This window comes from Esox lucius, chromosome 17 (genome assembly GCF_011004845.1).
Source record: "Esox lucius isolate fEsoLuc1 chromosome 17, fEsoLuc1.pri, whole genome shotgun sequence".
In the NCBI taxonomy this organism is placed as follows: domain Eukaryota; kingdom Metazoa; phylum Chordata; class Actinopteri; order Esociformes; family Esocidae; genus Esox; species Esox lucius.
Genome location: NC_047585.1, coordinates 32,029,149 through 32,055,400, shown reverse-complemented (window position 1 = coordinate 32,055,400; position 26,252 = coordinate 32,029,149). Strand labels below are relative to the sequence as shown.

The following is a 26,252-nucleotide window of genomic DNA, read 5'->3' as shown; positions in this document are numbered from 1 at the left end:
GCTGATGAACTCAGTGCCTGAGCCATTTGAGTTGCTAGAGCGCAATGGGATCAGGAAACCCCTGCCTCACCCTTTCTCGGGCTGTGCTGGCCCATGGGGCTTCCCAGACACCAGTAGTGTGTCTGTGTGATTAATGTTTTACTTTTGCTGAACAGCAACGTAGCTAAGCTACGGAAGCATTTGCAGCATAAATCTCCTTGTGACTTAAACAGAACGGGACGCCACTGATCAATAGTTTTACTTTAGCTTCAAGCACCTCTGCAATCCTATAATATCTAACGTATTTTAATTGAAGTCAACCTGTTAATTATAATGTCTTGATAAATGTTTACTTCTTTATTTACAAAAATGTGTTGAAATTAAGCATTTTACAATATATTTTAAGTTTTGATTAGTAGCCTGTATCATGTAGCGGATGGGCTTAACAACACAATCACATGAAATCGTATTAACAAACATGTTCATGTTTGTATTTATTCACACAAAACAAAATACATTTTTAATAAGGCAGCACAATATATACAGACAAGGATTTATATATGAATACCATATTTAAATGTAATAGTTGTTATTTCTTGACTAACAACAAGTCATTCTCTACTACTAGCCTGAACACAGTTAATGGCTTAGCAAGTAAAAGTCTGCATTTTCTCAGGCAGTCCAATTGGGGATTTCCCCAAAGTCTCTTTTGACCAATAACACATTTTTTTCAAATCAGATTATATCTTAGTAATGTAAACAGATGCTCTTATCCAGAGTGACCTCCAGCACATCTGATTGATGATCGTATGGAACAAAAGACCAGGTAGTGGAGAGGAAGAAACCGTAATTGGGCTGCCTGTATAAACGAGGCCTGAGTACCAAATGCTAAAGCCTCTTTAGAAGTCTCCCTAAAGTTTTATTGTTGGCGTGTCCATTAGCAACCACACTTTGTTCAATGTGGCAATTTGTATAATTTTCTAAGCAGCTACAAGCTTGACAGTGATGACTCTGACATCCCTTTCATAGAGTGTACTATAAAACACTGATACATCAAATATCAAGGCCCAGCCAACTGACCAGAAGAACTGAGTCGGTGCCATCTGGCTCTGGCGGGAAATAAGCACAATGGAGCGGACCCAGACAGATAAAATAATAGGGTTGTCTCTTCAAGACCTGTATGACCACCCTTCAAAAAACCCTCATCTGTAGACACACCTCTGCCACACCTCCATTTCAGTCATCTCCACCCAAAACAAATCTCATCCAACTCAAGCTGTCATTTAAAAAGAGAAAATACGCCTTCCCTCCGCAACAAATGTTTACACAACCCTCCCCTGGTACTATAAACATTTTTGCACACCTTCATCCCTTTTAAAATGTCCTTAAAATAATGATTACAGCCACAAAAAAATGACCGTAGCAACACCGTATTAACATCAGGATGGCAGGGTAAACTAGTGGTCAAGAGTGAAAGGTTCTAATCCCCAAGCTGACAAGGTCACGAACCCTGTCGTTCTGTCCCTGAGTGAGACAGTTATCCCTAATTGATCCTAGGTCATTACGATAAATAAGGTGTTCTTAGCATACCTACCTAATAAAACAATGAAAATAAAAGGGACATCTTGCACAGTTGTGAGCAGGTCTATGGGCAGCACAGGCTGCGGCCAAATTCTATGCCAGTGGGAAAACAAATGCTATGACGCTATATTTATAATTACATATTGCAACTCATTTCAAACCCACAGCTTCCTATTCCAACACCCTTGCTGAGCGCTTCAACGACATGGTCCGAGTTTTACGCCACAATCAAATGACTATTTGAATCCCAACAAACAGAAAATACATACTTCCCTACCGACTACACAGTATCGAAGGCTTTGCTTATTTAACAACCTGTATGCATGTCTGTCTCAGACGGTTTGATACCTTGCTTAGTCTCTCATTCTGTGCCCCAAACCACTGTTTCTGAAGTCAAATAAGGTTGTTAAAAAGTTAGTGTTCCTTCTATTCACAACTGAGTTTACATAATCATTTACAAAAATATAATTATATTCTGCATAACAAACACATAACATTGATAAGTAATTAATTAAGGACGACACCGAGAGCGACTTTGAAAATGACACTTTGGAAAATATCTTGGCCCATAAAGAATCAGTTTTAACCTGATCTGGGTTAGAATACATTCTTATTGGATTATTTGTCATATATACCTGTACCTGGCAAAAGTATTCAAACCTCTGACCAATACATAATACCACTGAATTAGAAATGGTAAATAAACATTTCATACTGATATTTTATTTTGAAACACTCGACACTCAAAATACATTAATGTATGGTGGCATTGGGTTTACGTTGGGAATTATTTGTAAGGGGAAAAGGTTGTTGCTGCCATACGTATTCAACCCCTGTCCAGAAATTGCCCCAACAAGGACATAATTACGTAACTATTTGCCTCCGCCTGTAAACCATTAAAGTTCCTGTCACATGGCCTGTATAAACCCCTGGTGTTTTTTGGAATGTTCCATTTCTAATTCAGTAACATGAGAATTGGTCAGGGGTTTAAATACTTTAGCAAGGCACTGTATAGGTACTCATTAGCCATGATTTAAATAACAGTGTCTGCAGTTACGTGTTTTCTGGAAACTAAATTCCCAGGCTATACATTTCTAACATCAATACCAGCTATTACCAAAGCGTATGTATATAGATTATTTAATCTGTTCAGAAACACGAGGTAGAATCAAGTAATTAACTAGCCTACATCAGCATGGTTCTGAACAGAGCTCCCAAATTTATGTCTACAATACACGGTGCGCATATATATATATATATGCACAGTATTTGAAAATCCAGGTCAGGTTTCAACAAATGTGTTTCTGTTGTTATGAATGAAGAAATAGTGGGACTCAGCTGTAACTGTTCCAATGAGCTTCCTTTCACACATATCATTGTATAAGGCCATGAAGTGACAAATTATGAAACAATATATTAAAAGTTTGCAATAAGCTCATACCATAATAGTGTGATATTTCAATATTGGTAGGGTTAGGCACCCTGCCTGAATTACTTGTGGGCAGTTGGATTTCAGAGTATCAGCCAACTTCACTCACATTGTAGTGGCTAGAAAATGTGTGTGTGTGGTTTCCTTGTCTTCCTACACACAATCGCATATACACTACTATGCACCCACCCACACGCACACAAATACAATTAGTACCTCTCTCACACACACACTATGTAAACACACACACACACTTCTCAGCCGTAGTTGTAGGTGAAGTTGTAAGTGCTGGGCTCCTTTGGCACAGGGGGAGGGGCTTCAGGTATGGTTATGTTCTCCAGGTCCAGGAGGCGTAGCTTCATCTCCATGGAGATGAGCGTGTCCAGGTCACTGCGGGTGAGGTCACTGGCCATCTCTCGACCAAGCAAGGCACACAACCCATCGGTCCAGATACAGTACTGCTCAGAGCACAAGCAGGCAAGTGGACACAACATAGAGAGCACAGGTCAGATAGCGCACAGGACATTCGCGACACACGTCTTCAGAGATGTCAATATTTACTGTGGGGTTAAACGGGTTGATTACCTCATATTTGTTAGGAGCCACAAAGTTGAGGTTCTCGTCAGGATCATACAGGATAGAGAAAGCCAACTCCAGCACCTCCTACACAGAACAGAGGATATCTCACGTGACCTCTAACATGAACGGCTTGCACCACAATCAGCCCTGATCCAAAGCAGCTATAAAAGCTATAAAAATAATACATTGCCATTCGGGATGTAACTATTTAACCACTGAGAGTAGGGTTGGGTTTATTTTGGTATCTCAAAACAATGAGTGTGAATTGGCCACACCCCCACAGGGAACTGAATATGAATTTCAGGAAGTAGAATTGTATTCACACCTATTCAACTGGAACGTGAAACACAACAGTCTCATTCATTTTGCAAATCTTTTACCGAAAGGACTTGCACTTGGTAATGCCCAGACATTTCATTTGTGGTTTCAGACTTGGAAACTGCAGTGGAAATGCAGCAGAGGTCAACTGTGGTGTTTTGCTGAAATTGTTACTGCATAGTGCTGCGGTTGTACTGCACTGTGGCTGCAGTGGCACTGCAGAACTGGATGCAGTGTTTTCAGCCTGCTGCATTTGTACTACACTGGATAACCAACAGGGAGTGGGCTGCAACTGACTGCAAGGTATACAATATTCCATGTTTTTGGCTCAATAGTATTTCACCATACATGATGTAAAAAGAAGGATGACAATGGCAGTGTAGAATAAGAAAGTTGAATTCAAAGAGTCCTAAACAAGCGCACCCTCTGCTGGCAGGAGGCTTCAGTACAGTACCTTGTTTTGTTTTAGCGCACTCTTCTCCTTCATGTGGGGACAGTCCTTCCCCGTCACCACTGACTTAATGTCAGACACAGGGACTGTAATACAAAAAAACAGATTAACAAGCCTCTAGGCCCGCCTCTGCACAGTCCCACAGATCTAAGCATGTTTAAAACACTCGGTTGTTCGCCAACAGTCTAGCTCTGAAATTCTGGTGAGTGCTTCATTAAGAATTAGATTAGTTGTGGCTTATACCAAAAAAAAAGTAAAAAAATAAAATAAATTGTAGAATAAAAACACTGTCCTGAATGCACAGATGGCTGAGAGAGCCTGGCTCCACAGAGTGAGTGAAAGACACTGAACGCTCGAGCCCGGAGACTCACTCTTGTCTGTGAGAAGCTCAAAAGGCACTTCCCCCTGGGGAGACTCGTCCAGATCCCCATAGTGCAGAACCTTGTGGTTGAGAGACAGACGGCAGAACCAGAACTTCTCTGAGGAGGACATAATGAGAAACAACGTTAAGAAAACAGACACGAAACAAGCCTTTAGTCCTCTGAAGTAAATCAACAGTGAAAAAATACTTTGTTAAAACACAACCATATCTGTTAGTGTGTGTGTGTCACCTTGTCTGCGACGGTTGCCCAGCTTGCGGAAGCAGCTGCCCTCACACAGGCGGTTGAGTCTCTGCTGCTTGATGAGCTCCAGTATCTCTGGCTGGATCCTCTCACGTAGCTCACTGCAACACACACAGCAGATTCCATAGGAACAAGACGGCAGTGAGTCTGGGAGAGTGACACAAGGCCGAACCCAGAGGCACGTCAATCTGATGAACACAGCGTTCACGTCGATGGGGGACTGACATGATGGGTGGCGACTGGAAGTCGTCCTGGCTCATCCTCTCCGACTGGCGCAGGCGCAGGATCTCGGAGTAACTCAGGGCTCGGAATTTGCCTTTGAGCTGGTCCAGGGACGACGGCTTCATGGCCAGGGCCCGGGTGATCTGCTCCCGAACCACCTGCATCACCTGGGCCATTCCAGGGCGAACCAACACAATGGATTACCAGCGAGAGCCAACCGCGCATCACGGCCAACAGCTACATTCTCATTAAACTGTTTTTGCATTGAAGTCATCCTCCGGGTGGGCGAACTCTGACCTTGTTGAAGTCCTCAGCCGTGGCCCTCATCTCCTTCCAGGTCTTGTTGAGCAGCTGGATGCAGACGCAGAAGAACTCCTCCCACGCCCGGTCATGGGTGAAAAACATGGGATGGTAGTCGTTGCAGCCCTCGTTGGCTGGACAGAGGGAGAACACACTGGGTGTTTATTCAAATGCACAATGCCGTCATAGAAAAACTAAAACTAAAAAAAGACTGAATGGCTGATACCCCTGAGGATACAGGTACGACGTGTACGATTACAAATGCCACCTGCGATGTGTTGTGTCCATGTGTGAGAGGGGGGGGGTGCTACTCACGCAGTTCTCCCACTTGGAGTACCTCACACAGCATACGGGTGAGCTCAATGGCACAGCGTCCGAAGGGACACTCGTGTTTGTCCTCGCGGCTGCTGTTCTCCAACACAATCTGACGTGAGAGACACACGCACAGTGGGGGGGGGAACTCAAGTTCTCCAGTTTGGAAATAAATAGAGCGGACCCATTTAGTCCTGGAAACCCTTGACTGTAAAGCAGTGGTGTCAAACAGTGACGGGGGGCCAATCCGGTCCATTCATACAATTTCTTGTCTGTGACCCCCCCCGCCCCACTTCCCCATCTCTTGGAAGATCAAAAGAGGCCCCGGTGCAGATTTGTATTGTGTCTGTAGTAGTGAGTCTTTGTAGGGACTGGGTCCACGGACTCACCCTGATGTAGGTGTCCTGGTGCAGCTTGGCCAGATACAGCATGTTGTCCAGGGCCAGCATGCCTGGAGGGGTCTGAGTGAAGTCCATAGCAGGGTTCACATGGTTCTGAAGACCCAAACCCAGAAGAGACCCTGAGCAGCTCTCATAGAGCAGCAGCTTTAACAAGGTACAACACCCTCTACAGAATCAGGCAATCCTCTAAAACGAGCATTAACACACTCAGACCCAAACAACCACTCTACCGCGGTGATTACCTACTCTGGTGCTCCAATCATCTAATCACTAGGTCCTCACGGAGTTGAATGAGGTATGTTTGTCCGGGGCTACAACTGTAAGGTGTGCCGTTGGGTAACTAAGAACGACTGCTCTGCATAACTACAAAACATAAAAACAACCCGCCAAGTGGACTCACGGTGAAGCCAAGCATTTTGTAGTCCTTGGTGTACACGGCCTTCCTCTTCTCCGTCCCGCTGGCATCATTCTCCCCATCAAAGGCAATCCTGCGCAACTCAAAAATGATGTCCCTTTGTGCCTGAAGAACAGCAGAACATAAAACCGTCAAAAAATTAACATTGTCCGTTGAGGTAAGATTCATGGGATCAATACGTATTATTATTATTTTTTTACCTGATCGCTGGGGTCCATCTTTGTCATCATGCGCTCCTCCAGGAGGTTAAAGGTCAACACCTGCAACACATACAGCTGGTGTGCCATCTCGGCTTTGATTGGTCGGTTACCTCGGATAACATGCTGTGGGAGATGACACACATTAGGAGCGCCGGGTCGGTAAGGGTTTGAAAGCACAACATTTCTATAAAGGGCTGTTTGGGCGGGCCATCCAAGCATACTTAGGCTTTCTCTGACACTCACGTTGAGGATGATTGATCGCAGGTGTTTCTGGGCCAGGGTGCTTGCCATTTCCTGAGAAGAGGATAAATAGACAAATACAAGTAGACTCAAAAGGCTTAATATGAGAAGGGCAACAAGCTCGTTAATAAAAAAAAATAATAAAAAAGGACAGTTTGAGGAAACAAGGCCCAGTTTATAGCGGTTAAATGTAAATTCTATTGCAATCAAATTTCCCCTGGGATACTCATATCCTCCAGCACTGAGACGAGACCTGAAGATAGCTGCTACCATGAGTGGGACACAGAGTGACTATGACAGGCCTGCTCTGTAATTTGGTGCATCGGATTCACAGTGAAGTGAACTTAAAGGCTGGATCAGAGAGAGGGTGGAGTAAACAGGTGGTGGGGTGATGTGTACTCACAGTGAGCCTCTGGTCCAGGGGGTGAGTGTGCTCCTCCTGAGGGGGTGGGTTGGGAGAAGGGGAGGTGGTGTGCAGGCATGACGGCAATGGAAACAAAGAGTGCACACTTATACATGGAGCATGACATACAAGCAGGCATCATAACGAGAAACAGCGTAACAGCACAGTACAGTAACAGAACATTACAGTAACAGAAGTAACAGCACAGTACAGTAACAGAACATTACAGTACAGAACAGTAACAGAAGTAACAGAACATTACAGTAACAGAAGTAACAGCACAGAACAGTAACAGAAGTAATAGAACGTTACAGTAACAGAAGTAACAGCACAGAACAGTAACAGTAGTAACAGAACGTTACAGTAACAGAAGTAACAGCACAGAACAGTAACAGAAGTAACAGCACAGAACAGTAACAGAAGTAACAGCACAGAACAGTAACAGAAGTAACCAAACGGTACAGTAATAGTGCAGTACAGTTACACCAGGTAACAGTAACAGCACATTACTGTACAGTCCAGTCTAACTTGGTAGTAAGACACAGGCCGTGAACAATAGCTTGGCACTGAATGAAATCTACAATTGGTAATAGAAAGACATGCACATTACAGCACAGCATAACTTAACACAATATAGCATGGCATGGAGTCTCAGTCTTTCCCAAACCCAGGTCCACGGACCAGTTCCTGGAGGAATGCCTGTCAATTCTGCATGAAAAAGTCCCACTGACTGTTTCTCTTTACGATGCTCAAAAGCTGTCTATATCTCCTAAAAAAGGGACTGTGACCATACTGGAAATAGAAAATGAAATTGCTCGATTGAGAATGTTAAAATAATTACATAATAATTGAATATGCTAAAACTGCCAAGGCAGTTCTAATCTGTTTCTTACAGAAACTGTGCTGGGACGTTAGAACGGTTGCTTGACAGTTTATGAGGCAAAAAAAACAAACCTTCTTTCAAATGGTGTGTACACAGACCAAAGTATAGACCACCTGAATTGGGAAAACTGGTGGACGGGCTCAGCATAGCTTAAAGGACATGGAACAGACTGACAAATAGATCTCAGCCCTCAGTGAGACAGTAACAGCAAGGTTGGCCTACATGACATGGGTCATGTAGGAGTTACACTGACGTGTATGAGCAGCCGTCAAGTGTGTATGAGTGACAGTGAAGTGCATACGAATGGTGAGATGTGTGTGACATGAGCTCCATGCGTTGGCTGGTGACAGCATAGAACCTGTGTTAAGGCTTTTGAACCCTTATAAGTCAGTCGGAGTTACCTCGGTCATGTATGAATACACTGCACTGTTTTTTTTCTCCGCGGGCAGGTACTGACCTGCCGTCTGTCCTCGGGGGCCTTGAGAAAAAGGGCGTTGATGAGTGCGATGGCGTATGTCTGAATCTCCTGATTGGATCTAAAGGAGGCATCACACATAGAAACACCCGTTAGAAGCATCTAGTTCCAGGGACTCTTCCATGAACACAACAACTAAAGAGGCGACCGGTTGAGTATATTAGAATTAGAATAACCAATTGTCAATACAGATGGCCTATTTAAAACCCACATCGTTATGTGGATCGTTGAGTATTAGTCTCTGGGGTTCTACACTTCTAATCTTAGTCATTGTCACCAGAAGAGGGAGCCGGGCAATACAATCGACGGCAACAACGTTAGTTTCTCCACTACGTTTCTAGGCACTAGCGCTCACTACATCCCCCACACAGCTCTGTGTGGGGGCCCCAGTGCGTGTGTGTGTGCTCACACTTGCAGGTGTCCGATGAGCTGTCCCACGGTGATCTCCTGCGCCACCCGGTGATAGAGGCTGTGACTGTTGAGGACCATGCTCTCCAAAATGGCCAGCGAGCGCTGCAGAATGGAAACGTCCACCATCGGCTGATTCACGTAGCCCGCAATCTGACCAGCGGCCGGGTGAGGGAAAACACTCCATTAAATCCGCACGGCGGCCTTTACATTGAAAATCTAATACTTTCTGAATAACAGTACCTTGCTGTGATTGTTTTCAGTAAAAAAATAAATAATAAAATGCATGAATAGAAAACATTTGCAATGAGCAATTTTAATTAGTGTGAAATTTGCTAAGGCTTTCCGGGAGTGTTCAAAAACACATCGGTTACCGCATAGTTGTATATATCTATGAGTACGGCTTTTTAAACACTGGCAAGCAACCTTCTCTGGAACCAGCATTTCCTTGGTCTGTAAAGAAATGCTGGGTCTGAAGTGGGACTCATGTCCATCCCTGGGTGACCAGAACTGTCAGTCAAATATTCTTGAGCTGTATTAGCTAGCCTGACTACATGCTGCCTACGCTCCACAGCAAATCTGTTAAAAAACAGTCTGTGGTTGGCAGGGAAACAATACAGAATTTAAATGTGTTAAAAGGTAGCTCTGATGTGGTACTTTTTGAAAATAAAATTAAAATTCAACTGTATTCAATGTCTGAAAAGGGAGTAAGTTTAACTAGCTGTTAATGGCAGACGGGTTTAAAAATCTCTTTTTGGTCTATTAATGAAGTCGCCACACAGGCAAACTGTTTCAGCCCAGCTGAACAGAATGAAAGTCAAGGGCATTATTAGACATTTCATTATTTTGTGTGGAAATATATTATGGTCAGTATGGAAATATATAAAAAAAAAAAAAAAAAATTACTTCTTTCGATTGTTCTGCGCCTTTAACATAGACACAAATGTTAATTAAATCTAGATTTATAGCTTGATTTGAAAGTTGATGTACTAACACAAGAGATTAGGACCAGAGATTTGTCTTTTAAATGGCATACAATTGGAAAAACAACAAGGCATACTGGTGCAGAGATGTAGCTACAGCCCATAAAAAGACAGAGTACTTCTACAGTGCTTGTTGTTGTGCAGTACTTCAGTGTTTAAAAATCTTCACAGACCAAGCTGAAAGAGCTCAGAAAAGGCTCCAAACAACATGGGGGAGTTGCTAGGTAACAGCAATCCACTCAGTTCCGGCAGCGCTTGAATGAAAAAAAGACATGGGGCAGGACTTCGGGGACAGTAGTTTGAAGCCTATGTTTCAAACTACTGAGACTACCCTAACTCGTTCAGAGAAAAGAGAAAATAAATATAAAACAGACCTCTATCTGAATAAGCAATCAATTCATACTGTTGTGATTCCAATGCCAACAGTGTAGAAACCTGTGTCATTGGGGGTGTACTTTGTGGAAGTAAGGAGGAGAGTTCTAACCTGTTTGATGAAGGACAGAGAGATGAGGTCCCACGACACTATTCCATGGTCCATTAGCTCAAGGAAGGCAGTTAAAGTAAAGGCCAGCATTTCCCCAAAGCTGTGGAAGAGAGAATAACGCCGTGGTTCAGAGGGTAACGCCGTGGTTCAGAGGGTTACGCCCTGGTTCAGAGGGTTACGCCCTGGTTCAGAGGGTTACGCCGTGGTTCAGAGGGTTACGCCGTGGTTCAGAGGGTTACGCCGTGGTTCAGAGGGTTACGCCGTGGTTCAGAGGGTTACGCCGTGGTTCAGAGGGTAACACAAAAAAGCATTTAACCTGCCACCAACTGACAAGGAATCGGTCATAAGCCAACTGCAGCCAAAAACAGCATAATATCAGGCCATCAGTGTCGCCCCCCCCCCCCAAAGCAACCACCTGCAGAGAAGCTTCCAGAAGCCAGTGGAAATAAGGCTGAGCTATCTGGACTATTGGTCTTAATAAGATGTTGCCATGGTGACATAACAATGGCTTGGGGGCTACAACTGGGCTGCAGGACGCCAGTTTCAGGCCCTTACTTCAGACACAAGCACCTTCACCTTCAGGGGTCTTCAACCTGTGGTCCACGGACTGATGTACTAATACTTAATGGTATTATCATAAGTATCATACATTTGTATTATAATAATAGGCCTGCATCTATAAGCTAGAGGGATTTACTGTGTTGCACAATTCTGTGACTATGTGAATAGTGGTCGTCTATAGCTTTTGACTGTGATTAGGAGCTTCCCGGAATAGAAAAGCTTTCTGTTTTGCCTGTGTCAGGTTGCTAAAATAGACCCATGGTTAGTCTGTCTGTGACTCACTGGGTGCCACTCTCCACCAGGCGAGCAAGGGTCCCAATGCCCTCCATGTTGATGAACTCGGCGGCAAAGGTGGGGTCTGCGGAAAGCTTGGCAAGCTCTTTCAGGGCCTCCAGACGGGCATCTATGCCATGGGATTGGATCCTGTCCAGGAGCTGCCTCGCTGCACGAGCCTATTAGAGGGGTGGAGGGGACAGAGCATGGTGGTGGTGGCCATTGAGTTTCACCTGGTTGACCTCAAATACTAATTCTGTTGGATACATGCAAGCGGCGATCGTTGAGAAATCTATAGCTTAGCAACAGGGTTTGTCTAATGCAGTGACCATTATTAAAAACTTTCACTGGTCAAACTATAAACTTTGAAGCAATAAGTTCATTGTTGAGTTGATTAAATATACTTAAGATATCCAGTCATTTGTATGAAGAAGAATTAAACAGTGTGAACAAGAACAGAATTAGCCTCACAGGAGATATGGCCAGTCGTAGGATGGTTCCGTTCTTGATATCACTACGGCTCTGGAAAGAAAGAAAGTGAACATTGCTAATAACACCATCACTTCTCTGGAAAACACTTCAATATAACCAGTGAACATTATGCTGCAGCAAAAGGCACTTCATATTGATGATGAGAGATATAAAATGGCAAGAGTAACATATCAAGGGACCATATAGTGTACTATGTGGAGGAATTCTAAACAGCAATATCCTCTGACATGGTACAGAGGCTCACCTGTTCAGTGATGTAGAGCTGAGGGCCATCAGCATAACGCAGGGCAAACTGCTCTGAGCCAGACAGAGACCACCTGTGTACACACACACACAAAATCAATTGGAAGGTAGGTGACCGAACTCTCCAATTATCCTACTCAATACCACGGTACACCTCCATAAACATCAGGCAGACACACATCTCAATAAACCCATCTACAGTAATGCCGTTGGTTTTTCCAGCCTATAGAAAGTATATAATGTGTGCATAAGGTTAACAAAGTCAGTTAGGGAGCCTCCAGCATTTCCATTTACCAGAGGAGCAGATGGTAAAGATTGTGGGGGATATATTCTGTGGGAGTTACGTGTTGAAAAAAAGTAAACATTTAGAAAAAATGCATTCAGATGTGAGAGTGGGAGGAAGGATAGAACAGAGAGCACAGAAGTAGAGAGGAGGAAAATGAGAGTTAGCAGAAGTAATCACAATTGACACAGGCGAGGTGGATCAGAAGAATGAAGAGAGGAAATGGAAAGACAATGAGAAGGGGCACTAGGAGAGGGAGTCAGAGAGAACCATCACACAGTTGGGGAAACAGAGTGACAAAGAGAAAAGAAAGCAGAACGGTTATGTAAGCATAGAAACACAAGTCAGAGCCTGGCACCCATCTGTGCGCCATTAGACCTCCTTCATTAGGGGAGAACGAGGCGTTTTAGGATCTGACATCAGAGACAGAGGACGATGGGAGACTGGGATATGAGAGAGACAGAAGACGATGGGAGACTGGGATATGAGAGAGACAGAGGACGATGGGAGACTGGGATATGAGAGAGACAGAGGACGATGGGAGACTGGGATATGAGAGAGACAGAGGACGATGGGAGACTGGGATATGAGAGAGACAGAGGACGATGGGAGACTGGGATATGAGAGAGACAGAGGACGATGGGAGACTGGGATATGAGAGAGACAGAGGACGATGGGAGACTGGGATATGAGAGAGACAGAGGACGGTGGGAGACTGGGATATGAGAGAGACAGAGGACGATGGGAGACTGGGATATGAGAGAGACAGAGGACGATGGGAGGCTGGGATATGAGAGAGACAGAGGACGGTGGGAGACTGGGATATGAGAGAGAATGAAAATAGATGAATACAGCCCAGACTCCATTAGCTAGATATCAGCTTAGCAAAACTAATTGAATCCCTAAGCTTATGGCTCCGCTTAGACTGGGACTGGCAAATGATGGTGAACAAGGTCACCATGGATGCATCCCAGTGAACCTATTTTCAGCACTGTGGACTACTTCTGGCTTGGCCCCATAGAAGGAAAGAAGGTGTTATTTGGTATGTCTGTAGTATGTAATTAAGATCTAAATACATTGTGTTTCAGAGCATGTTTATTTGGGGATTATACTTAAAAGCTGTGTATGTTATGGAATAAATATCAGCACTTAGAAAAAGCAGATTGGTATTCGACACCTTGCATCCAACAGCATTCTTATACTATGCGATGATGTATTGTAAATCAGTCCAGTGTCACTAAAATCAGTGGGTATGACTGAGCAAGAACATACAGTGCTGTGAAAATGTTTTTGTCCTGGTCTGATTTTCTGCATTTTTGCACATTCTTCACATTTAATTTTGGGCACATCTTTTTTTGGTGTGCAATAATATGTACAGTACCAGTCAAAAGCTTGGACACACCAACTCATTCAAGGCCATTTTTTAGCTTGACCATTTTCCACATGGTAGAATAATACTGAAGATAGATACAGAGAATGTATTAAAATCTTGCTACATTTTGTAAGAAAGCTGAAACTGTGATGGCAGTTCACATTTCAGCAATACAATGACCTGTAGCATACAGCCAAAGCAATGGTAGAGTGGCAACAGAATCAAAATGTCAATGTTTTTGAGTGGCACAATCAAAGCCTCAGCCTAAATCCAATAGAAAATTTGAGGCACTTGAAGATTGCTGTCCATCAATGCTCCCCAAGGAATTTGACAGAGCTTGAAAAGTTCTGTAAAGTTGGTAGTGACCTCTACCAACTTCACAAAAAAAAGAACTGCAGGCTGCCATAAGCAAACAGCAGACAAAATACCCAGATGGTGTTTTGGTGATTGCAGGGGATTTCAATCATTGAAGTCTGAAAACAGTTTTTCCCAAATTGCACCGAAATGTCTACTGCCCCACCAAAAGAGGTAACACAATAGGCAGTGTACACAAACATTCCGGAGGCTTACAAAGCCATTCCCCTCTCCCACCTGGGGCAATTTGACTATCTTTCACTATTTCAACTCCCTAAGTGTTTACTCCTCATTAAACCATCAGTGAGGACAGTCAAAGTTTGGCCAGAAGGTTCAGACTCACTTCTACAGCACCATTTTCAACACACAGACTGGAGTTTGTTTGCCACTCAAGCCACCCTTGACTCCCATACAGACATTGAAACATATACTTCCTCCGTTCTGGATTACATCTGCACCAACAATGTCACCACCCATAAACTAATAAAGACCTTCTCCAACCAGAAGCTGTGGATGAAAAGAGGTCCGACAAATGCTTAAGGCACGCAACGCTGCTTTCAGATCCGGCGACGCGGAGGCCTACAGCTTATCCAGGGCCAATCTGAAATGCGGCATCAAGATGGCTAAAAATGACCATAAACTGCAGATCGAGGAACACTTCCACAACAAGGAACTCTTCCACAACAACTCCAAACCCTGACGCATGTGGCTGGGCATCCAAGCCATCACAGACAACCAGACAAAGAACCCTACCCCCACAACCAGCAACATCTCCTTCACCGGGCATGTGCTCAGAGCATGTGCTGGGCAGCTGGCCAAGAACTTTACCGACATTTTCAACATGTCAATGGCCCAGGTAGTTGTCCCAATGTGTTTCAAGGCCGCAACCATTGTGCCAGTGCCGAAAGCAGTTGACCATGTCCAGCCTGAATGACTTCTGACCAGTTGCACTCCCCCCAACAACCATGAAGTGCTTCAAAAAACTAGTCCTGGCCCACCTTAAGTCCTGACCCCCACCAACACTGGATCCCTACCAGTTTGCCTACCTGTCGAATAGGTCTACAGAGGATGGCATCTCCCCGGCTTTACACTCTGCTCTGACCCACTTGGACAAAACCAACAGCTATGTGAGAATGCTATTCATAGACTTCAGCCCAGAAGTAAACATGGTCATCCCCTCTAGGCTGGTCAACAAACTCCATGACCTGGGGAACAGCCCCTCTCTCTGCAACTGGACTTTGGACTTCCTAACCAACAGACCCCAGTCAGTCAGGTTAGACAACCTCACCTCCTCCACCCTGATCCTGAACACACTGGTGTTCCACAAGGCTGTGTGCTGAGCCCCCTCCTGTACTCCCTCTTCACCCACGACTGCGTTCCTGTACACAGTTCCAACACCATCGTCAAGTTTACAGACAGCGCCACGGTGGTAGACCTGATCAGGGACAAGGACGAGTCACAGGGAAGGGAAGAGGTCATGCGCTTACCGGGACGAGGTCAAGTGCTTGGCAGCATAGTGCGCCGAAAACAACCTGGCCCTCAACACAAAGAAAACCAAGGAGCTAATTGTGGATTACAGGAAGTCTAAAGGCTGCAGTCATGCCCCAGTCCTCATCGATGGTATGGAGGTGGAGCGTGTGTCCAGCTTCAAATTCCTGGGTGTCCACATCTCTGAGGACCTCTCCTGGACACTAAACACCTCAGCCCTGGTCAAAAAGACGTAACAGCGCCTGTACTTTCTGGGACACCCATGCCACAAACTGTTTGCCCTCCTACAATCAGGCAGGCGGTACAGGTCGCTTCAGTCCTGTACAGTTTCTTCCCATCTACTATAACCTTAACGCTGTTACCCAGAGAACTCTGACTCGTCACTCACCATAAACCCCCCGCCCCCCGCCTCTCAGGGACCTTGTTGCACTACTCCCTTGTACTACTTTGACACTGCCTTGCAAAGCCTGATAATGGATGTTTCTCAGTTGTTAAAGGTACGGGTCTACCTCAGGAACCTCATCGCTGCTATCCCTGCATTTCAGTTGCACATCCACCTTGTACATTCAACCAGCCTCTTTGCACGTTTAGATTTGCCATTGTGCTTGCATTCTTACAGTTGTTACACACGTCTACCACGGGACCTAACTGCTGTTATCTCCGCGTCCCGGGTGCACATCATTCCCTCACTTGCCTTGTTTGCACATCATTCCCTCACTTGCCTTGTTTGCACATCTTGAATACCACTTTGAAATTGCCATTTGTACTCGAACAACTTTTAACCCACTTGTAAAAGACACTATACCTAATACTGTAAATTTTCTTATTGCGCATTTGGTAGTGCCATTTGTACTGCATTTCCCTTCATTGCACATCTACATATTCAACTGGTAATATACATATACCTAATATTTGCAAATACTTGTAAATGTTCTGCCCTCCTCAATTTGCACTTCTGGTTAGATGCTAACTGAATTTAGTTGTACTGTACTTGTACTGTTCAGCGACAATAAAGTTGAATCTAATATAACCTACCGACAGACTGACAGCTGTCCCAAAGGGGATTCCACCTGCTATTACCTCAAGAGGGTGGAGACTTATCAAATTAGGATTTTTTTGTTTTATATTATGAACACATTTTTTAATCAATAATAAATAAAATCCTTAAATGTGTGGATTTCATTGTGTGTTTGAAAATGTTCTAGGTTGTGTAGACTTTCTATAGAAAGACACCCGTGTGCTCTAGTCCAGGAAAACTGGCTATTTGTAACGTTTCCCTGTGTATTTTCATTATAGACCTGCTATACATCTGGTTCCTGTGTGATTATAAACAGCTGGGCGCGGGGAGCTGGTGCTTACCCATCACAAACCTCCCGTATGATAGAAGACAGGGGCTTCTTCTGCAGACACACAACAGACAGATAAGACAGTTAAACTCTGCAAAACTACTGCAATCACAGTGAAAATAGTTGATGGTTCAAAAAAGGCCAAACTCATCATTATATTTAATTCCAGTAACCTACTAAATATTCTAAGATATTTCTGAAAATATTGTGATTGTCCAGAACAGCAAAAGCCTGGCTGTCTCATTGTCGGCCTTAATTCAAGCATAAAATCCTTCAAGCCAGTCTAGGAAGAAGTCATTAATGGTTCAAATTCTGGCACTTAAAGACACACATTGACACTTTGCAATGTGGGAATAGGCATCCAAATGTTCTAACAGTGTAAGAAAAAAATCAGACTTCAGCAATGTCAGTTTTGTTTATTCTACTCCAACATTTTTCCACCATCGAAATCGAAAACTACGTGTAAAACTGAAAAACCTAAATAATAAATGTGTTCTTTTAAGAGGCACATTACTACAAAAACTTACTTCAAAATGCCACTTTATAAAATAATTCACTGTATTTCCCTTTTTCTCATCACAAAATGTATTTAATAAAATCACAGCCTTTTTTAAAAATGTCAAGACCTTTATCATAATATTGTGCGCATTTCCTAAATCATGGTAAATTTCCTAATTTCATGGCCAATTTCATATCACTGCCTTTTACATAATTTGATGGCATATTTCATAACTTCATGGCCTGTTTCATCAAATCAAGTTGGGTCTGCTTGACGATTGCAATTTAGCAAATTTGTATGAAGAAATTTCGTGCAAAATCACTTAATATGTACACATCCTGTAAATGACTATAGAAATGCTAAAACAACAAACAAGCTGCTAGTCATTGCCAGTGGCATCGCTAGGCCTGGGTTCTTTGAGGAATAGCCCAGGTTCTTTGTGGAATAGCCCTGAGTCATTTGTAGAGAGCAAACGTTATCATGGCGCACGCATAGCTTCAATTGTGCAGGCTTGTATCTTGATAGATAGGTGCACTTGTTTTGGCGGTGTGACTCGCGAAGGAAATCGGTAGTGTGTTGTAGTGGAAAATAAGGTGCTGAAAGCATTCTTTAGAAATGTTGGCCCATATTGATAGGATAGCATCTTGCAGTTGATGGAGATTTGTGGGATGCACATCCAGGGCACGAAGCTCCCGTTCCACCACATCCCAAAGATGCTCTATTGGGTTGAGATCTGGTGACTGTGGGGGCCATTTCAGTACAGTGAACTCATTGTCATGTTCAAGAAACCAATTTGAAATGATTCGAGCTTTGTGACATGGTGCATTATCCTGCTGGAAGTAACCATCAGAGGATGGGTACATGGTGGTCATAAAGGGATGGACATGGTCAGAAACAATGCTCATGTAGGCCGTGGCATTTAAACCATGCCCAATTGGCACTAAGGGGCCTAAAGTGTGCCAAGAAAACATCCCCCCACACCATTACACCACCACCACCAGCCTGCACAGTGGTAACAAGGCATGATGGATCCATGTTCTCATTCTGTTTACGCCAAATTCTGACTCTACCATCTGAATGTCTCAACAGAAATCGAGACTCATCAGACCAGGCATCATTCTTCCAGTCTTCAACTGTCCAATTTTGGTGAGCTTGTGCAAATTGTAGCCTCTTTTTCCTATTTGTAGTGGAGATGAGTGGTACCCGGTGGGTTCTTCTGCTGTTGTAGCCCATCCGCCTCAAGGTTGTGCGTGTTGTGGCTTCACAAATGCTTTGCTGCATACCTCGTTTGTAATGAGTGGTTATTTCAGTCAAAGTTGCTCTTCTATCAGCTTGAATCAATCGGCCCATTCTCCTCTGACCTCTAGCATCAACAAGGCATTTTCGCCCACAGGACTGCCGCATACTGGATGTTTTTCCCTTTTCACACCATTCTTTGTAAACCCTAGAAATGGTTGTGCGTGAAAATCCCAGAACTGAGCAGATTGGGAAATACTCAGACACTGGCACCAACAACCATGCCACGCTCAAAATTGCTTAAATCACCTTTCTTTCCCATTCTGACATTCAGTTTGGAGTCCAGGAGATTGTCTTGACCAGGACCACACCCCTAAATGCATTGAAGCAACTGCCATGTGATTGGTTGATTAGATAATTGCATTAATGAGAAATTGAACAGGTGTTCCTAATAATCCTTTAGGTGAGTGTATATTGCCAACGCGAGCTTTATGCCTTGTAGCCATGATCTGCAAAGGTAAAAGATTTGGCCAATCTGTGGCTAAAGATCACCCACTTGCATTGATTGACATAACCTAAGTGATCATGGAAAAACAACATGATATTAAGACATTGAAGATGTAATTATGAAATACGCAATGGATTTATGAAATAGGCCTTATACGAACTTCATGATCTGTTTAGATATTACTAAATACATCTTTTGATGAAAAGGGCCATTAGTTAATACAATGCATTATTAGGAAATATCACACCATTATTTATGAAAAGTGATATTATATCAAGAAATTCCATAATTATGTGTCACTTAAAATAATGTATTTAATAAATTAACTCATTTCATTTTGACTCCTTTGGTCCTCCATAGTCCACTGCAGAAATATAAATTTTTCGGGCTATTTCATTTCTTTATCTTGATTTCTCAGCTGTAGTAAAAAGCATTGACCTTAATTACAGCAAGCCATTTATCACACTTAAGCATAATCTCTTGCTTTCAAGGGTCACAAACAATCCGATCAACATGTTCATTGTGATGTCCATTTTTATAGCATTAAAACATTTGTGACATTTTTGTTAACTGGCAAACAATTAATCTGAGAGGAAGAGCACAAATTGTGTTCTGAATATATACACTAAATCCGGTGTCTGTTGCACAATTGAATGTCAGCATATTTGGAATACGCTTTTGTATGTACCTATAATATATATTTCCTGATATTACAATGCAAAAATGTTACGTCACTCCTGAAAATCTTGAAAATGAAAACCCTATTCAGAAAAATACGTTTATCTAAAATCTAAAGTATACATTTGTATCAGAGTTATGAAAAAACAATTCTCTATACTGCCCATTTGGAAGTGAGGAACTTATTTGAAACCTATAAACTGAGATGGCCAATTTAAGTGCAATCATTTAGCTTTAACAGATACAATATTTCAGGAAATTCATGTTTCAAGAATGCTGATTATACCAAAAATAACTGCAGAACCAATTCCAGAACAAATCCGACATGGGGTGTTGAAATCATCTTACTTGTGCTTTTTGCGGCCTAATAATTATTACTTAAATGGATCTTAATCCTTGCCTTGCTTGGCTTTCAGTAGAGGTAAATAAATGTTGACAGACTAATAATTTGGTAAGCCCCGTTAAAATTGTGTTGGACAACATTCTTCTGCGGTAGCACCATTGCTGGTGACATTCCAAGATAAAGCTAGACAAAAATCTTAATGCTGTTTTTTTTACACCGGTCTGAGTAGAAAAATACTATTGTCGTTCTCCCTTTTATTATCTAATGTCTTCGGTTTAAAATAGCTGGCACAAGGGAAACACATTAAAACGTTCATGTTGATCTGTATTGTCCTTTAGAGCTGTTTTTAGACCACCACTGACCTGGTCAATCTCGATGAGCTGGGCATTTGCACCGGGCCACTCTATTGCCACTTTGACGATATCAGAGGGAGGTGGCATGGCTGCTGTCCTCTCACACAACGCTGCCGGAAAGAGGCAACACAGAGTTATACAGAGCACCTCATTACTGTTATATTACATGTGTTACCATCGCCGAAAGTTTTTTTTTTAAATCATACGTTTTTCTAGAAGGGTATGTACCTTATGGTTGGCACAAGGGAAGATCTTCATTGCCAAGCAAAAACAGACATTCTATTTGGTCTGATTACACACAGTTTGTCCTTGCCCATCTTATAAAGACTTCCAAACCAGACAGTACTAAGCTTTTAAAAATATTGTACTATCCTGTTTACAGTACATCTAGGGGTACTCTTAGCATGTGACTTGGCATTAGTTTGAAAAACCACCTCCCTTCCTTCAAACAGGATGCAGAGATACAGATTGCATCCACACTCATCTGACACCAGGGAAGTGCATTACCAAAAATCTGAACTATACTCTCAAGTTGATGTGTTGATAGATCTTACAGATTGTGTCTGTAGTGGCTTGAGGTAGCTAGTCATCAATATGATTCCTTCTCATGATTTCAGATCCACAAAAAGTAGCTCCACACTTTGTTTAGCCCTAATGCCTAAATCCCCTTCAAAAAGGCATTTTAACAGCCTTACTGACATTGGACTGGTCCATTGATGGGGAGACTAGGTCTTTCATGTGGAAGTCCTCTAAATATCAGTGCCTCAGGGTATTAAACATCAAAGCACAGGACCAGTGAGAGTGAAACACGGTGATATTATGCATCGAAAGCTCTGACTAGACTACAGCTCTGACAGAAATAGTCCGACACTGATACCAAATTAAAAACATCTCATATGTAGTTGTTTAAATAAATAAACATTGTTTTGCCTTTACAGCCAGTAACAGCATTTCATTCAACATTATTCAGGCACCTACAGACCGTTTCTGCACCTTTCTGTTAAGAAAATGTAAACACCACATATACTTTATCTGGGCTGGGCAGTTTTTATAGGATCCACATCTCTGAAAAGCTGTCCTCCCACTCAAAAACCCTAGCACCTGTGTGTGGGCTGGGGTTGATTTAGCTCAGCTCCCAGATCTACCGCAGATACAACATACTACAGAGCTCAGGTTTACCCCTGCTAGCCTCCCTATTCCATGTCCATAGGGACTCTTTGTTCTGCTCTTGGTTGACAGGCAGTGCAACGACAGATGAGAATGTGTCTACAAGCAGTAGGAATCTGTGCTAACAGCGTTTCATTGGGATACACACAACGCATAATCAAGCAGTACTTGTCACTGCATGGTGCAGATGCCAACAAGCTCCAAACTAACACTTTTTGTAGAGTGCAGAGGAAGTCAGAGGGGTAAGTGTCCAAAAACAGGTTTGTTTGGGGAAATGTCTATACCCCTTCTGCCAAACACACAATGCCTGGAACACATCCAAAGGCATCAGTGAAAAAACATTCTCCCAGAAGTCCGTCTCCAGGGATCCACTCTGGCTGAGGAGCCAGTTGGTGGGAAGAGATGGCCACAGATAAGTGTCTCAACCTTGGTTGTCTTATTGTTTTCAATGGATGTAGGTTTTTAACATACATATTTCCAAGCCAAATACAATCTCTAATTCTTGGTTGCGTCAACACAAAATCAAGTAACTAGATCCACTAAAGCAGTATGTGCAAACAGTTTTGTTTACTTTCCAAAGAAAAATGTAATTCCATTTATAACAACTCCAATAACAAACTGGGTCCAGGTCAACACTGCTGTTTGATACAGTATTGCCACAGCACTCATATCTATCTGGAAATAATATCCATACATCAGGAGACTCTCCTGGCTATAGAACTCACAGGGACTAAGACTAACAAGACCACAATCAGACGTTGGCTGGGATTACAGAATGGGTTATGCAACAAAGCCAATCCTAAACTTGCTGTGAAAAAGCTACAGAAAAATTCAGAGAATTGAGTCCCATATTGCCAAATGCAGGACAGATCAACAGCAGTGTTCATTCAAACCCATATACTATTATGGCCCAAGAGATCTCCCATAAAGGGAAGAATATTCGGAAACACTGACGTATAAAATCTTTTACAACATCCTCAGACACAAAAAGCACATGACACATTTTCAAAGAACACATCAAAAGCAGTGTGGACTCTTGCGGGTTTCATTCATTAAGAAAAAAACGATTTCTATTTGTTATATTACACAGATAACATTCTACAGCCAGGCTGTTGCAGCATCTGTGCATGTGGCCCAACAACAGCAGCAACGTGAAAACAGACACCAGGAGAGACAGGGCAAATTTAAAGGCTAACCTAACCTTGTCAGACAGGAACTCATACATCAACTGGGCCACAATGCCACCGCTGTCTGAGGGTATAAGTGAGAGACATCCAATCCCGATCTCAAATGGCATCCAATTCCGAGGTAGTGCACTCATTTTGAACAGAGCATGCAGGGGACTGGTCAAACGTAGTTCACTATACAGGAAATATGATAGACTGATTTGCAGTTTGAGCTTTAGCACCAGCCAAGGCTGGTACAAATGCTGGTGCTACTGGGTCCTGCATTGTTTCTTTGAGCTCCACTTTGAGAACAGATTTTATAAAACTTGCAAGAATGTTATTTACATTCTCAATTCACGAATGAAATATTCCAGACTATTGTTCTTATACCTTAACCTCTCTCTCCCATCCCCAATCTCTTACCTGATTGTACCGGCAGCCCTGTCTTATCATAACAACCACCAATGGATTTTGGAGAGTTGTAGATTGCAGCAAGCTTTCTAAGCTAAGCACCTAAGTCAAGCCACTTAGATTTTTTCCCACACTGCTCTTCCAGCTACGAAGTCTTGTGTGTCAATGCATTTGAGGGCTTGCTAGCTCACATGATGACCTCCCTTGGCTTTGCAGGAAGTCGCAAGAGCACGATGAGATCATTAAATCCCCCAGGGCTGTGGCAGCCCTGTTTCCCAGGGGTTCCTGGTCATTTTTTCCCCCCGTATGGCTTTACATAAACATCATCTAGCAGCACAGTTAAGGCTCACACCTCAACTGGGGTGCCATGATTAGTGGAAGCCCCAGGGTCTCCCCAATAACTGAATCAAAGAGAGCAAACTCCAGATATATAGAATTTAATTTAATATGAAGGAATTAATTACAAATAAACAATCTTATACTAGTGCACACTATGCCTTGAATAAAAACTGAAGTTCAGCATAGTGAGGACAACATCTGAATACCTACTGAGTGAAATTCCAGTAGTTGACAGAAAGCCACAACCACAATGGTGGGAAAAACCACTAACTACCACTAAGAAACTAGTCCATGAAGGCCAGGGATAAGAGGTCAAGAGAGACAGTGGTTTAAACATCTGGTTGTGTGGGTGTGTGTGTGTAAAAGTCAGAACCTGTGTGCCAGGGCAATAAAGGAGGGAATTGAAAACAGATGCCCAGAATGCCTTAAAGACCACCATTCTCAACTGAGCAGGCTTCGCTCTCCTCAAAACAACTGAGGTCTCAGACTCAGCAGCCATCATGATCAACATAAATTCAGAACAAAAAGCCCTTCTGCTGTTTCTTCCACAATATTCCCCCACGTTTGAAGAGCAGTCCCAGCCAGGGTTCTAATCTAATGCTATAAGGCAATTCTCTCCAGTCGACAATGCTTATCCCTTAAAACCGATTACTGGGAACATCGGTTGGGTTTTCTCCCTTGATCCTGGGTTTGATCTTAACAAGATATGTCCGTCCTCACCTGTTGAGAGAGCACTTTGCACACTCTGTTTCACCGTTCAAATCATGTCATCAGCAACCCTGTGAAGAGACGAACAGCTGTCAAGGCAACATCCTCCAAAGTCTACGTGGTCATGTTGCTGATAGTGGTCATCTGAACATTTAAATGTATTAGACAATGGGGCATTAAAAGGATGCCTACTATTTATAACCTCATAAGAGGACTGGCTACTGACACCTTTATTAACCTCTTCATAGCATTCCACCTTTCAAGCTAGTTTTGCCAAGCCACTGGGCTTCAACATCTCATTAGTAGTTCTTATTGATAGCTGTATAAACACTGTTAAAAGTTCTGATTATATAAAGCTGCAGGGCTTTATAAAATACATTTCATTGGATTGATATCAGGGCCAAACACTGGAGCAAAGCCTAACAGTGGAAAAGCATATTTTGATAAAGTAAAAAAAAAAAAAGAAATCCTTGAATGTTTACCTACCATGTAAATCCGTTCATTGAGAATTTTTATTCAGTTCTGTTAATAAATACTGACAAATAAATTGCAGAACAGATAGAAATGTTTTGAATCTGAGGGAAGCCGTCTTGATGTAGTATTCTCTTAGTGGTGTGGGAATGGAAAAAATTAGGCATTCTGGGTGAAAAAGGACAATTCTGCTGGTGAGGCTGCAGTAAACCTCAGTAACTCCAACAACCACTGACCTACCTAATCTGGGTCTCAAGACCCCACAGCCCTCAGGGTCCAAACTTACTGACCTTCAGTTAAATCTATTCTGAGCTTGCATGGTTCTCTTAACCGGAAAACATGCCTCCATCCTTTTTTTGAAGACATGTGCATGATCTTGGCTCCTGACAATATATGGACTGGTTAGTACCAGAGGGACATAGCGCCCAGGACGACAGATATTGACCCTCTGTTCAAAGATTGGAAGTCCCCCCCTTTCACAGAAATGCGGGTGATTCCAGTTGAACACATATGGCAGCTGGATGCATTTGTAACCATGGGTCAATGCTGACCATCAACAATACCATTGTAAGAAGCGGACGGTGCTTCAGCCCAATACATAATGACAGTATTAGCCGTAACTTGGAGATACATTGGATTGATCTGGTTTTAAACGCCATATCTTTTGAAACATGGACAGCACGGTCAATTGAGAAACAAATAAAAGTAGCGATTTTATAAATCATAATGTAGCAGGCTAAGCATACATTACAAGCAAGCTACTAAGGAAATGGACTGCAAATTAGCCGCATCGCATGGCAAGCCACGTAAATTCACTTAGTGGTGTAAAAACGGAGAGCCTGAATGAAATAGTAGCCAGTGCCCAATAGAATAACTTCGGTTTACAAAATAGACTTGTCAGTATCTCCATTACATGGTAAACGTACGCACTGAAAGAACAACGTATTCCTCTCAGGAGGTAATCACAATAAAAAAAAAAAGCCTTCACGCGATATGTTCCTTCGCAAATATCTATTTTTCAGTAGACTACTCCCGATAATCCATTTGGTCTGTCTGCAGGCGCACTAAATAGTAGTCTCGTAAGAATGTAAAGACAAAATAATATAATGCATCCAATATCCTAATTGTTTATTTACTATTAGTAAATCGCTCATGCAATGGTAGTTACTTACCTTACCACATTGCTCGGATCGGATCGCCGCTGTCTGATACTTCCACCAATGGAGATTCTGTGGTAAGATGATACATCACCACTCCTCGTAGGCGGGACATAAG

At 42.8% G+C, this 26,252-nt stretch overlaps 1 protein-coding gene across 5 annotated transcripts; it reads right to left on the bottom strand.

Moving 5' to 3' along the window:
* Positions 1 to 443: 443 nt before the first annotated feature.
* elmo2 (engulfment and cell motility 2) lies at positions 444 to 26,241 on the bottom strand. 5 transcript variants are annotated; one of them, XM_010881393.4, is made up of 23 exons: positions 26,150 to 26,241; positions 24,519 to 24,577; positions 20,725 to 20,825; positions 17,112 to 17,152; positions 12,257 to 12,329; positions 11,992 to 12,042; positions 11,530 to 11,699; positions 10,687 to 10,786; positions 9,221 to 9,372; positions 8,794 to 8,872; positions 7,454 to 7,489; positions 7,054 to 7,104; positions 6,811 to 6,933; positions 6,596 to 6,715; positions 6,184 to 6,288; positions 5,798 to 5,906; positions 5,480 to 5,616; positions 5,186 to 5,349; positions 4,949 to 5,061; positions 4,709 to 4,816; positions 4,341 to 4,423; positions 3,575 to 3,652; positions 444 to 3,447 (listed from the first exon to the last, which is right to left on the bottom strand). In XM_010881393.4, the coding sequence occupies exons 3-23, from the start codon at positions 20,800 to 20,802 to the stop codon at positions 3,247 to 3,249; spliced, it is 2,172 nt and encodes a 723-aa protein (XP_010879695.1). In that variant the 5' UTR covers positions 20,803 to 20,825; positions 24,519 to 24,577; positions 26,150 to 26,241; the 3' UTR covers positions 444 to 3,246. The 5 variants fall into 5 exon arrangements, with proteins under 5 accessions (XP_010879695.1, XP_010879698.1, XP_010879697.1 ...); XM_010881396.4 differs by having other exon boundaries at positions 9,227 to 9,372; XM_010881395.4 differs by having other exon boundaries at positions 26,155 to 26,188.
* Positions 26,242 to 26,252: the final 11 nt, after the last annotated feature.

Excerpts from the sequence above, each read along its gene's own strand:
- elmo2 (XM_010881393.4), bottom strand. The coding sequence starts at position 20,802 with ATGCCACCTCCCTCTGATATCGTCAAAGTGGCAATAGAGTGGCCCGGT. Across the intron at positions 5,062-5,185 it reads TTCCAGTCGCCACCCATCAT|TGAGCTACGTGAGAGGATCC; the intron begins GTCAGTCCCCCA and ends TGTGTGTTGCAG. Across the intron at positions 3,653-4,340 it reads GTGCGCTAAAACAAAACAAG|GAGGTGCTGGAGTTGGCTTT; the intron begins GTACTGTACTGA and ends TGTTCTGTGTAG.